This window comes from Gorilla gorilla, chromosome 5 (assembly GCF_029281585.2).
Source record: "Gorilla gorilla gorilla isolate KB3781 chromosome 5, NHGRI_mGorGor1-v2.1_pri, whole genome shotgun sequence".
NCBI lineage: Eukaryota > Metazoa > Chordata > Mammalia > Primates > Hominidae > Gorilla > Gorilla gorilla.
In genome coordinates, this window is record NC_073229.2 from 135,148,773 (window position 1) to 135,161,949 (window position 13,177).

Genomic DNA, 13,177 nt, shown 5'->3' on the forward strand with positions numbered 1-13,177 from the left:
CACATTTTTTTTACTACAATCTTGGATAAATGAGTTTTGCTGCTTTAGAGAGGGGTTGGCAAAAATATACTGCTTGCAGATCAAATCCCTCTTTGTGTGAGGCTCATGAGCTAAGAATGGTTTTTACATTTTTAAAGAGTTGATTAGGCTGGGCGTGGTGGCTCATGCCTGTAATCCCAGCGCTTTGGGAGGCCAAGGCATGTGGATCACCTAAGGTCAGGAGTTCGAGACCAGCCTGACCAACATGGATAAACCCTGTCTCTATTAAAAATACAAAATTAGCCAGGCGTGGTGGCACATGCCTTTAATTCCAGCTACTCGGGAGGCGAGGCAGGAGAATCACTTGAACCCGGGAGGCGGAGGTTGCGGTGAGCCAAGATTGCGGCATTGCACTCCAGCCTGGGCAACAAGAGTGAAACTCCATCTCAATAAAAAAAAAAAAAAAAGAGTTGGTTAGGCTGGGCACCATGGTTCATACCTCTAATCCCATTGTTTTGGTAGGATGAAGTGGGAGGATTGCATGGGGCCAGGATTTCTAGACCAGCCTAGGCAACATATTGAGATCCCATCTCTTAAAAAAATTTAAAAATTGGCAGGAAATGGTGGTGGGAGCCCAAGTGCTAACTATCTGGGGGACTGAGGGTGGAGGATCAGCTGAGTGCAGGAGTTTGAGGTTATAGTGAGCCATGATTGCACCACAGCACTTTTAGCCTGGGCAACAGAGTGAGACCTTGTCTCACAAAAAAAAGAAGAGTTGGCTAAAAACAAAACAAAAGAATGAGCCTAAAATACTTATTATATGGCTTTTTGCAGGTAATTTGACTACCCCTGTTCTAGAATTTTAAGAAATAAAAAGCAGACTTTGTGGAGAATGGGATGAGTTTATATATATATATATATATATATATATATATATATATATACATATATATATATATATATATATATATATACATATATATATATATATACACATATACATACACACACACACACATTCACACACGAGTATGTATATAAAACACTCAAGTATATATGAGGGGTGTTTTACAGAAAGCTTTGGGATGTTAGTCATACTATGAAAATGTTTTTAAAATTTTAAGAAAGTAATTCCATTGATTTAGACATACAAAATAAATACATATATTTTAATTGAGACAGGGTCTCACTCTGTCACCCAGGCTTGAGTGCTATGGCGCCATCTCAGCTCACTGCAACCTCCGCCTCCCAGGTTCAAGCGATCCTCCCACCTCAGTCTCCTGAGTAGCTGGGACCACAGGTGCATACCACCATACCCGGATTTTTTTTGTATTTTTACTAGAGACGGGATTTTGCCACATTGCCTGGGCTGGTCTCCAACTACTAAGCTCATGCAATCCACCCACCTCAGCCTCCCAAAGTGCTGGGGTGACAGGCAAGAGCCACCACACCTGGCCATAGAAAATATTTTTTGGACACCTACTTTGTTCAGGACATTGTACAACATTGTACAAGGTGTGTTCACATATGACATCTCATGTGGCCTTTGCAAGTTTTTGCAGGAGGTGGTATTATCCCTATTGATAAAGTTAATTCTCAGGAAAGATTATTTGTCCAGATATTTAGTGGCAGAGCCTGAATTCTTGGACTTTCTGACTCTGCCTCCCCCACTCTGGTTGTGGACAGGCCAGGTGGGTAGTTGTTTGCCATTTATGCTTCTGTTTAGAGGCTAGAATGAATGATAACCAAACTAGGGGGCCCATACCTCGGAGAGTCTTGTAAGGAGTAAAGAAAAATGGAGGGTTATGACTCTTTCATCTGTTTTTTTTTTTTTTTAATATTAATTTAAGAGGCTTTCCAATTGATTTCTGGACTAAAACATGTTGATTCTAATTTTCGTGCTAAAAGTGGTGATCTCAGTAAACTGAATCAAAGCATGTGGGATGTGGAGACTACAGGCATAATGTAAAAAGAGCTGTCTAGGATTAGAACCCCACACCTAGATTTTTTTACTACTCTGAAATCTGTAATGGAAGTCTGTACTTCTGAGAACCAAATGGATAAGATCTCTCTCTTTCTTTTTTCCAAGATGGTGTCACTCTGTCACCCAGGCTAGAGTGCAATGGTGCCATCACGGCTCACTGCATGTAGCCTTGATCTCCTGGGCTCAAGCAATCCTTCCTCCCACCTCAGCCTCCCAAGTAGGTGGGACTATAGATGCTCACCACCATACCCAGCTAATTTTTTGTATTTTTCGTAGAGACAGGGTTTCACTATGTTGTTCAGGCTGGTTTCAAACTCCTGATCTTAAGCCATCCACCTACCTCAGCCTTCCAAAGTGTTGGGATTACAGACATGAGCCACTGCACCCAGCCAGATAACTTTTTTTTTTTTTTAAGATAGTCTTGCTTTTATTGCCCAAACTGGAGTGCAGTGCTCTTGTCGCCCAGGCTGGTATGCAATGCTCTTGTTGCCCAGGCTGGAGTGCAATGGCGTGATCTTGGCTCACTGCAACCTCCGCCTCCCAAGTTCAAGGAATTCTCCCGTCTAAGCCTCCTGAGTAGCTGGGATTACAGGCATGCATTACCACGCCTGGCTAATTTTTTTATTTTTAGTAGAGACAGGGTGTCACCATGTTGGCCAGGCTGGTCTCAAACTCCTGACATCAGGTGACCTCAGGTGATCCGTCTGCCTCAGCCTCCCACAGTGCTGGGATTACAGGCATGAGCCACCTTACTGGGCCTCATGTGTTTTGAATGTATGCAATGATAGTAGTGATATCCTGCGAGTAAAAGGAATTTGTTCAGCAAATGAAACACTTGGTGTGCTATTCCAAAATGACAGCATAACAAAATAAATGGTTTCATTTTATTTATTAACTGAATAGTTTTCATGTATTCTTAGTCTTGAAATATACATCTTTTCCCAAAATACCCCAAATCAGGAAACTTGAAGTAAAAAGCTGGAAATACTTTTCCTCTGTATTTTTCTTTCTGGTTCATTAAGTCTTCATTAACTTCCACTGAAAGAAAAAAACTGGTATAGTTTTTTGTTTTGTTTTGTTTTGTTTTTTTTAGACAGAGTCTTACTCTGTTCCCCAGGTTGGAGTGCAGTGTCTCATTCTCAGCTCACTGCAACCTCTGCCTTCTGGTTTCAAGCGATTCTTGTGCCTCAGCCACTAAGGTAGCTGGGATTACAGGCGTGTGCCTTCACACCTGGCTGTCTTTTGTATTTTTAGTAGAGACAGGGTCTTACCTTGTTGGCCAGGCTGGTCTCAAACTCCTGATCTCAAGTAATCAACTCGCCTCGGCGTCCCAAGTGCTGGGATTACAGGTGTGAGCCACCGTGCCTGGCCTGAAGGTAAGATTTTTAAAGGTAAGATTCTTAAAGTTCTTAAATTTATGCGTTGACTAAATGGGATTTATTTGGTTTTATAGGAATTCTTTTCAAAGAAGTCAGATTGTTCTTTATTCATGTTTGGCTCCCATAATAAGAAGCGGCCAAATAATCTAGTAATAGGTAAGTATAATTTACCTTTTAATGTTTTCACTGATAGAGTCAATTTGTTAGCAGCAGCGAATTCATATGGGTCTGCAGCAACTTGGTTCTTGCCTCTTCAGAGGAAATAATTCATCCAAGGGGCATAGGCAGAGTAAGAGACTGAGGGAAGTATTTGAACAGGAGTGAAAGTTTATTAAAAAGTTTTAGAGCAGGGGCCTGGCATGGTGGTTCATGCCTGTAATCCCAGCACTTTGGGTGGCGACATGGGTGGATCATTTGAGGCCAGGAGTTCGAGACTAGCCTGGCCAACATGGTGAAACCCCATCTCTACTAAAAATACAAAAATTAGCCAGGTGTAGTGGCGCGTGCCTGTAGTCCAGCTACTCAGGAGACTGAGGCATGGAGGTAGCAGTGAGCCAAGATGGTGCCACTGTACTCCAGCCTGGGTGACAGAGTGAGACCTTGTCTCAAGGAAAAAAAAGTTATAGAGCAGGAACAAAAGGAAGTAAAAGGAAGTGAAGTACCCTTGGAGCGCCAAGCATGCAACTTGAGAGATTCAAGTGTGCTGTTTGACCTTTGACTTGGGGGCTTTATATGTGTTGGTATGCTTCAGGGGGATTGGTGTCTCTTCTCCCTTGATTTTTCTTTTCTTCTTCTTCTTTTTTTTTTTTTTCCTGAGACGGAGTCTTGGTCTGCTCCATCATCCAGACTGGAGTGCAATGGCCCAATCTCGGCTCACTACAACCTCCGCCTCCCAAGTTCAAGCAATTCTCCTGCCTCAGCCTCCCGAGTAGCTGGGACTACAGGTGCCCGCCACCACACCCAGCTAATTTTTGTAATTTTAGTAGAGACGGGGTTTCACCATGTTGGCCAGGCTGGTCTTGAACTCCTGACCTCAAGTGATCCACCCACCTTGGCCTCCTGAAGTGCTGGGATTACAGGTGTGAGCCAGCATGCCTAGCCTCCTACCTTGATTTTTCCTTGGGATGAGCTGTCTGCCTGTGCAGTGGCCTGCCAGCACTTGGGAGGGGCCACATGCACGGTGTGTTTATTGGAGTTGTACGTATGCTTATTTGAAGCATAGAGCAAGTTCATATTACCAGTTGAAGTCAGCCATTTTGCCTCCTAGTGTGCATGCTTGAGCCCACCCACCCAACTCCTGAGATCTTATTGGGAAGCAGCTGATTACTAGCTGCTGATTACTGCTGATCCACCCACCTTGGCCTCCCAAAGGGCTGGAATTACAGGCGTGAGCCACTGTGCCCGGCCTGATCTAAAAATTTTTTATTCAATGTCACAAGGTGAAAACAAAACCAAAAAGCCCCACCAAACTAGTTTACAGCTTATTGATTACTCCTGATTCCTCAATACCATCAGTTAATCTGAGTCACAGAGCTTGTTACAGTAGATAGGCAGACACGCACAGGACAGGAGAGGCTGCCCACTCACCCGACCCCAACCAGGAATGTCAGGCGACCATCAGGTGACAGTCAGGCAGCTGTTTAACTGTCTCTCTAAAATAATAATTGGTTGCAGCCAGTGCCAAGGAGAGGCAGGCTCCCAAGAAATAGATTACACACCTGTAATCCTAGTTACACGGGAGGCTAAGACAGGAGAATTGTTTGAACCAGGGAGGCAGAGGTTGCAGTGAGCCGAGATCATGCTATTGCACTCCAGCCTGGGTAACAGAGCAAGACTTCATCTCAAAAAAAAAAAAATTTATGTCGGTCAGCAAGTAAAGAATGGGGCATATAAATATGACCCTACCAATACAGTGAAGTGCCATAAGTAAGAAAGAATATGAAAAGATTCCCTGGTAATTCATGTTTCTTAGAATGCCTTTTCCTTCTGTCTCTGTCGGAATCAAATTCTGGTTTAAACGGGAAGCGTGGTCTCTTCGGGCTCTCAGCATCCCTGCCTACTTAGTTGTAGATGCAACACAATTACTTTATACTTGCATTGAGTGTCTCTGAGCTCCCAAATAGCATGGATCCATTGGAATTGGGGGGGAAAATTATCCTAAGTTGTAGATATTTTTTTCATATGAAATATATATATATGTACTAAATCAATATTAGAAAAAAAATGTATCGACCCACATAAATTAATCCTTCTCTAATATCTATTGAATAAATAGATTTGAAAAAGAACCTTAGCCTCAGTGTATTGAGATTGAGCCTGGCATGCTCACTGGCTTAGGCAAGCCCTTTACCTTCTGTGAGCTGTCATTTATTCTTCTATAAAATAAAGGAGTTGGGCTAAGTAATATCTGAGATCCTTTCCATGACTAATATCATAACAATCAATAAGTAGAGTTGAAAATGTAAGAAAGTGGGATATGTTTGCGGGGGTATAGGGAGAAAAAAGAGGCAGATATTAGGACATTTTGAATACACAGCTCTTGTGGGTATATGTAAGGTGGCTCTTTGGGAAAAATACATGCTTAAAAATACATTTTCCTTCCAGGTCGTATGTATGACTACCATGTGCTGGATATGATTGAATTAGGTATTGAGAATTTTGTCTCTCTAAAAGACATTAAGGTAAGATACTCAGAAATGAAAAGTATTTTGTAATGCTTCTCTTGGCCAGTAGTGACATCTTGTGGTGAAGAGTACTGATACAGTTTTGTAGATCAAGAACTTTGTGTTTTTATTTTGACATGCTCCAGGATAAAAATACAATTTTATTTTACCTTTCTTTTAAAAAGAGGAATATATTTGTAGCGAATAGCAACATATGTGGACCTTGTGGCTGTTGGACTTCAGACTGTGGTTACTAATTCTTGTCTAGGCCATAGTTTTTTTTTTATTTTTTGTTTTTATTTTTTGCTTTTTTCATAGTTTGAGTTTATTTTTTATTATTTTATTTTATTTTTTTGAGACAGGGTCTCACTCTGTCACCCAGGCTGGAGAGCAGTGTCATGAACATGGCTTACTTCAGCCTTGACCTCCTGGGCTCAAGCAATTCTCCTACCTCAGCCCTCAAGTAGCTGGGACTACAGGCACATGCCAGCACGCCCAGCTAATTGTTTTGTATTTTTATTGTAGAGACAGGGTTTTGTCATGTTTCCCATGTTGCCTAGGCTGGTCTCAAATTCCTGACCATGGTGTGAGCCAAAGCACCTGTAGGTCTATAGTTTAAATATTGTCCTCTTCCTCTGAATTATCACAGCACCTATTTTATGGAACCTTAGAAAAACCTGTAGAATTTTCAAATTGAACCCAGGAAGCTCTGGCTGATTCTATAGTATGTTGGTTACTAACCACCAAATGGCAGGTCAGTTCACCCTTGGGGAGTTGCATCTTTGTTTTAATGATATTTTGAAATAGAAAGTAGTAAATGGTAGTAAAAATACTCTTAGAAAGGCAGGAAGAGTGTTCTAACTCAGCTCCTGGGTACAAATTGGGCTTCTGTTCCCTCAGAACTCTGCTTCAGGCTTAATCTATCTTATCAAATACATTATTTCACCTAGACCTCATAGCAGTCTGGGTAAGGCCTAAGTAATTTTCTTTTTTGTATAGATTGGGAGATTGAAGGCCCATAGGGGTTTCATTGGTGAACTGGAATCACACATATGGTCAGTATAACCAAGATTAGGACTCTAGGGCTTTGAGAGAAGTGATATTGTTGTTGGTAATAGAAAGTTATATAACTGCTCTCAGTTTATGGGTTTTTGAGGCTCATGGTCTAGTTGGAAGTATTGTAGCAAAAATGTATAATTACTCTTTTCCTGACTTTAAGAGGAGGACATGCTTTCCAGGTTTGGTAGAATTCCTGTACTAAGCAACTTTATCCCGTGAGTTTGGAAAAAAAGGTTCTTACCAGATCCCTATTTAGTCAGTCACCCCAGTTTCCTCAGGTACAGGTGGAACAGTGGTCTGAAATTAGATTTAGAGGCAGAACACTTGGATTTGAGGCCTGTCTTGGCTATTTAGATGACATTTGTGACCTGACAAGTCAATGGCTTCCTTGACCTTCAGTTGCAATCGCATGTAAAATAAGTATAACAACATCAAATGAAATAATATATGTGAAAATGCTTATCAGTAAAGATAATATTTTGTATTTTGTAAAGTACATAAATTGTGATGCTTGATTGTGGTGGAAGCCCTCATATTATTTTTCTTTCTGTTTTTTTTTTCTTTGGAGACAGGGTCTTGCTCTGTCACCTAGGCTGGGGCGCAGTGGCGCAATCTCAGCTCACTGCAGCCTTGACCTCCTGGGCTCAAGCAATCCTCCCACCTCAGCCTCCCAGGTAGCTGGGACTGTAGGTGTGTGCCACCTCACCTGGCTAATTTTTTTTTTGTAAAGACAAGCTCTCACAGTGTTGCCCAGACTGGTCTCAAACTCCTGGGCTCAGGAGATCCTCCTCCTCGGCCTCCCAAAGTGCTGGGGTGCCCAGCTGTCATATTATTATAGTGTCTCTTTGGGACCATGCACGAATCTCTGGAGATGACCAGCATAACCCCATTTCACCTTTACCACTGCCACTAGCTTATCACCAGCTTAGTGGAAGGGAGCACTGGCTGATGAACACGTTCCAGCCCCTCTACTCTTTCCATTTCACTTCCAAAGCAATGAAATACTTCAGTCATTGTGCAGCTTCTAAACTAGACCACAGTCCAGGCTCTCACGCCTGTAAGCCCATCACTTTGGGAGGCCCTGGCAGGAGGATTGCTTGAGGCCAGGAATTTGAGACAAGCCTGGGCAACGTAGTGAGACATTGTCTCATATATGTATAAAGTAAACCGGCTAGGCGTGGTGGCTCACGCCTGTAATCCCAGTAGCTTGGGAGGCCAAGGAAGGCAGATCACCTGAGCTCAGGAGTTTGAGACCAGCCTGGCCAGCATGGTGAAGCCCCATCTCTACTAAAAATACAAAAATTAGCCAGGCATGGTGGTGCACGCTTGTAATCCCAGCTACCTGGGAGGCTGAAGCATGAGAATCTCTTGAACCCAGGAGGTGGAGGTTGCAGTGAGCTGAGATCATGCCACTGCACTCCAGCCTGGGTGACACAGCAAGACTTTGTCTAAAAAAATAAAAAAGTTAACTGGACCACAAAACCATTATTGTTTGTCAGGTCTCATTTCTTTTTTTGTTTTTTAGAGACAAGGTCTCACTCTGTTGCCCAGGTTGGAGTACAGTGGTGGGATCACCGCTCACTGCAGCCTTGAATTCTTGGGCTCAGGCTATCCTGCCTCAGTCTCCTGAGTAGCTAGGACTGCAGGTGTGTGCCACCATGCCCAGCTACATTTTTTTTTTTAAGAAATGGGATCTCACTATATTGCCCTGGCTAGTCTCAAACTCCTGAGTTCAAGCGATCCTCCCGCCTTGGCCTCCCCAACCACTGGAATTACAGGCATGAACCACTGCACCCAGCCCAGGTCTCATTCTTAACAAGAACCATTTAAATTGAACACTACATTTTCACTCATGGAGTGTACATATAACTATAAATTTTATTAATTGAGAATGTGCTTACATTGGCAATTCCTACATGTACTCAGACTTATTAGGCAGTCTTTTTTTTTTTTTTTTTTTTTTTGAGAGGGAGTTTTGCTCTTGTCGCCTAGGCAGGAGTACAGTGGCATGATCTCGGCTCACTGCAACCTCTGCCTCCCGGATTCAAGCAATTCTCCTGCCTCAGCCTCCCGAGTAGCCGGGATTACAGGCACCCACCACCATACTCGGCTAATTTTTGTATTTTTAGTAGAGATGGGGTTTCACCATGTTGGCCAGGCTAGTCTTGAACCCCGACCTCAGGTGATCCACCCGCCTCAGCCTCCCAGAGTGCTGGGATTATAGGCATGATCCACCGTATCCAGCCCTAGTCTTTCATTTTTTACCCCCCCTCCTTTTTTTTTTTTTAATTTTCTAACACCAGTGTCACCAATACCCCATTATTTGGTTACAGGTTTATATTTTTAATTTGTTTTGGTACACTTTCCCTTATTTTCCCTTTACTTCTCCCTTGTTTTTAAGATGTTTTGCTAGGTATTTCTTACCTCACCTACCTACTTTTGTTGCCAGCCCTCATTCCTCTGCTAACTTGTCCGTCCCCTCCACCCTCACCAGACAGAGTCTTGCTCCGTCACCCAGGCTGGAGTGCAGTGGCGCGATTTTGTCTCACTGCAACATCCACCTACCTGGTTCAAGCAATTCTCCTGCCTCAGACTCCCAAGTGGTTGGGATTACAGGTGCCTACCACCACGCCCAGCTAATTTTTTTGTATTTTTAGTAGAGACAATGAGAATATTTAACTCTTTGAACAAGCTCATTGAGAATATTTAACATTAGACTCTACCAGGAAATTGAGTGAGTATTCTAGGAGCCTGTTTCCTCAAGATGGCCATATGTCAAAGGATGATTATATTCAATGGAGTAAGACTAGCCTGGACAACATAGTGAGACCCTGTCTCTACAAAATTTTTTTTTAAATTAGCCTTGCTTGGTGGCATGTGCCTGTAGTCCCATCTACTTGAGAGGCTGAGGTGAGAGGATTGCTTGAGCCCGGGAGTTTAAGGTTGCTGTAAGCTATGATTGCTACACTGCAATCTAGCCTGGGTAACAGAGTGAGGCCTCATGTCTCCCCCACCGACGGAGTTTTGTTCTTGTTGCTGAGGCTGGAGTGCAATGGCGTGATCTGGGCTCACTGCAACCTCTGCCTCCCAGGTTCAGGAGATTCTCCTGCCTCAGCCTCCCGAGTAGCTGGGATTACAGGTGTGCGAGTAGCTGGGATTACAGGTGTGCGCCACCACACCCAGCTAATTTTTGTATTTTTAGTAGAGACGGAGTTTCACCATGTTAGTCAGGCTAGTCTCGAACTCCTGACCTCAGGTGATCCACCCACCTTGGCCTCCCAAAGTGCTGGGATTATAGATGTGAGCCACCATGCCCAGCCAGCTCATCTATTGTAGACTCCTGCCTAGTTCAGGGTCTTCATCATATGCATGTGACTAGCATTTTATTTTTATTTTTATTTTTAAATGGAGTCTCACACTGTCGCCCAGGCTGGAGTGCAGTGGCGTGATCTCGGCTCACTGCAACCTCCGCCTCCTGGGTTCACGCGATTCTCCTGCCTTAGCCTCCCAAGTAGCTGGGATTACAGGCAACACACCACCATATGCGGCTAATTTTTTGTATTTTTAGTAGAGACAGAGTTTCACTATGTTGGCCAGGCTGGTCTCAAACTCCTGACCTTGTGATCCACCCACCTCAGCCTCCCAGAGTGCTAGGATTAGAGGCATGAGCCACTGTGCCCAGCCGTGACTAGTATTTTTAAAAAATGGAATAGAGTAAAAAATATCAGTGCTGTATGTATTAAGTATTGGGGTTTTTTTTTTTTTTGGAGACAGGGTCTTGCTTTGTCGCCCAGACTGGAGTGCAGTGGTGCTATCTCAGCTCACTGCAACCTCCACCCCAAGGTTCAAGCAATTCTACTGCAACCTCCACCCCAAAGTTCAAGCAGTTCTCTTGCCTCAGCCTCCCAAGTAGCTGGTTGAGCCACCACACCTGGCTAATTTTTGTAGTTTTAGTAGAGACAGGGTTTCACCATGTTGGCCAGGTTGGTCTTGGACTCCTCACCTCAAGTGATCTACCCACCTCAGCCTCCCAAAGTGCTGGGATTACAGGTGTGAGCCACCATGCCCGGCCAAGTATTGTTTCACATAACTTTTATTTGTCTTTGTATGATGTGTATACTGGGTGACAACTTCAAATTTTTTTTTTTTTTATTACTATGCATTGTGGTCAGGATGGTTTGAAAACCAAAAGTTGTTGTTGATGATGCTGTGCTTTTTGTTCTCTTCTGTACACCTAAATAGACCCTATAGACCTAGGGTCAGACTGGCGTGGCTGAAGCATGGAAGACTTGTTAGATCTGGAACATCCTTTCAGCTTCTGTATCAGACAGACAGATGTTAGGCACATCTCCATCTCCTAAATATAGACCGTTAAGGTTCCGGGTTTGGAAGTAGAGAATGTCAACAAGAGTGGTCATGGTGAGCAGCAAAGCAACAGGTGACCTCTGGTCCTAGGGCAGAGGGTGTTTGGTTTTTGTACTGTTTTTTTTGTTTTCTTTTGTTGCTGGATTTTGGATAGTCCTTGATTTTTGGTCAGAACAGAGAATTTATAGGAAGCTCAGACCAACAGTCATTCACCTTCCTCCATAAATTACTCATCCAGTTAAAGAATTTTTACTATTTCATTTTTTCCTCTTTGGTGGCTTCTAAATCCTCTTTTTAATCACATCACATTCTATTTGGTGTAGAAAATCTACAACTGGTGAAAATACTTTTTATAGTAAGAGTTTCAACACTGCTGATGAGAATTGGCCTATACTTTCTATAGCTTATGTAAAATTATATTGCTTCTCATGTGAATGTCCAGTTGGTAGTTTAATTTAGCGTTCATTTTATTTTTATTTATTTATTGTTTTGAGGGTCTTACTCTGTATCCCAGGCTGGAGTGTAGTGGCAAGAGCACGGCTCATGGCAGCCTGGACTTCCCCGGGCTCAAGTGATCCTTCCACCCCAGCCTCCCAAGTAGCTGGGACCATAGATGTGCACCACCACACCTGGCTAATTGTTTTGTTTGTATTTGTATTTGGTTTGTTTGTTGTTGTTTTCTTGAGACGGAGTCTCTGTCGCCCAGGCTGGAGTGCTGTGGCGCTATCTCAGCTCACTGCAACCTCCACCTTCTGGGTTCAAGCGATTTTCCTGTCTCAGCCCCGACTAGCTGGGACTACAGGCACATGCCACTGCACCTGGCTAATTTTTGTGTTTTTTAGTAGAGACAGGGTTTTATGATGTTGGCCAGGCTGGTCTCAAACTCCTGACCTCAAGTGCTGCGCCTGCCTCAGCCTCCGAAAGTGCTGGGATTATAAGGGTGAGTCACCGTGCCCAGCCTGTTTTGTATTTTTTAGTAGAGACCGTGTCTCCCAGGCTGGTCTCAAACTCCTGGGCTCAAGCGATCTGCCCATCTTGGCCTCCTAAAGTGCTGGGATTACAAGTGTAAGCCACCACACCTAGCCTATAGCCTTCATTTTTTTTTTTATTGAGATGGCATTTCGCTGTCACCCAAGCTAGAGTGCAGTGGTGCAATCTCGGCTCACTACAACCTCTGTCTCTTGGGTTCAAGCAATTCTCCTACCTTAGTCTCTGGAGTAGCTGGGACTACAGGCGTGTACCACCACGCCCAGCTAATTTTTTCTAATTTTAGTAGAAACAGGGTTTCACCATGTTGGCCAGACTGGTCTTGAACTCCTGACCTCAAGTGATCAGCCCGTCTCTGCCTCTGAAAGTGGTGGGATTATAGGCGTGAACCACTGTGCCCAGCCCATAGCCTTCATTTTAAAATACTTTTTATAGGGTATAGTGGGAAAGGCACAGTGGTACAAATAAATTATAATTGAACTTATTTATTCATGAGACAAGGTCTTACTCTGTCAGCCAGGCTGGAGTACAGTGGCACGATCATGGCTCACTGCAGCCTCCACCTTCTAGGCTCAAGCAATCCTCCTACCTCACGCTCCGAGTGGCTGGGACCATAGGCACTCACCAGCATGCCCAGCTAATTTTTAGAAGTTTTTTTTGGCCAGGTGCGGTGGCTCATGCCTGTAATCCCACCACTTTGGGAGGCCAAGGCGGGCAGATCACCTGAGGTCAGGAGTCTGAGACCAGCCTGACCAACATGG

The 13,177-nt window shown here is 43.7% G+C and overlaps 1 protein-coding gene across 1 annotated transcript in view; it reads left to right on the forward strand.

The window, feature by feature from the left end:
- The window catches only part of RPF2 (ribosome production factor 2 homolog), a 45,134-nt gene that overhangs the window by 12,475 nt on the left and 19,482 nt on the right, over positions 1-13,177 (forward strand). Inside the window, exons 5-6 of the mRNA XM_031012556.3 lie at positions 3,417-3,498; positions 5,947-6,023. Of these exons, the coding sequence (XP_030868416.1) occupies positions 3,417-3,498; positions 5,947-6,023 (159 nt within the window). The remainder of the gene's footprint in view (positions 1-3,416; positions 3,499-5,946; positions 6,024-13,177) is intronic.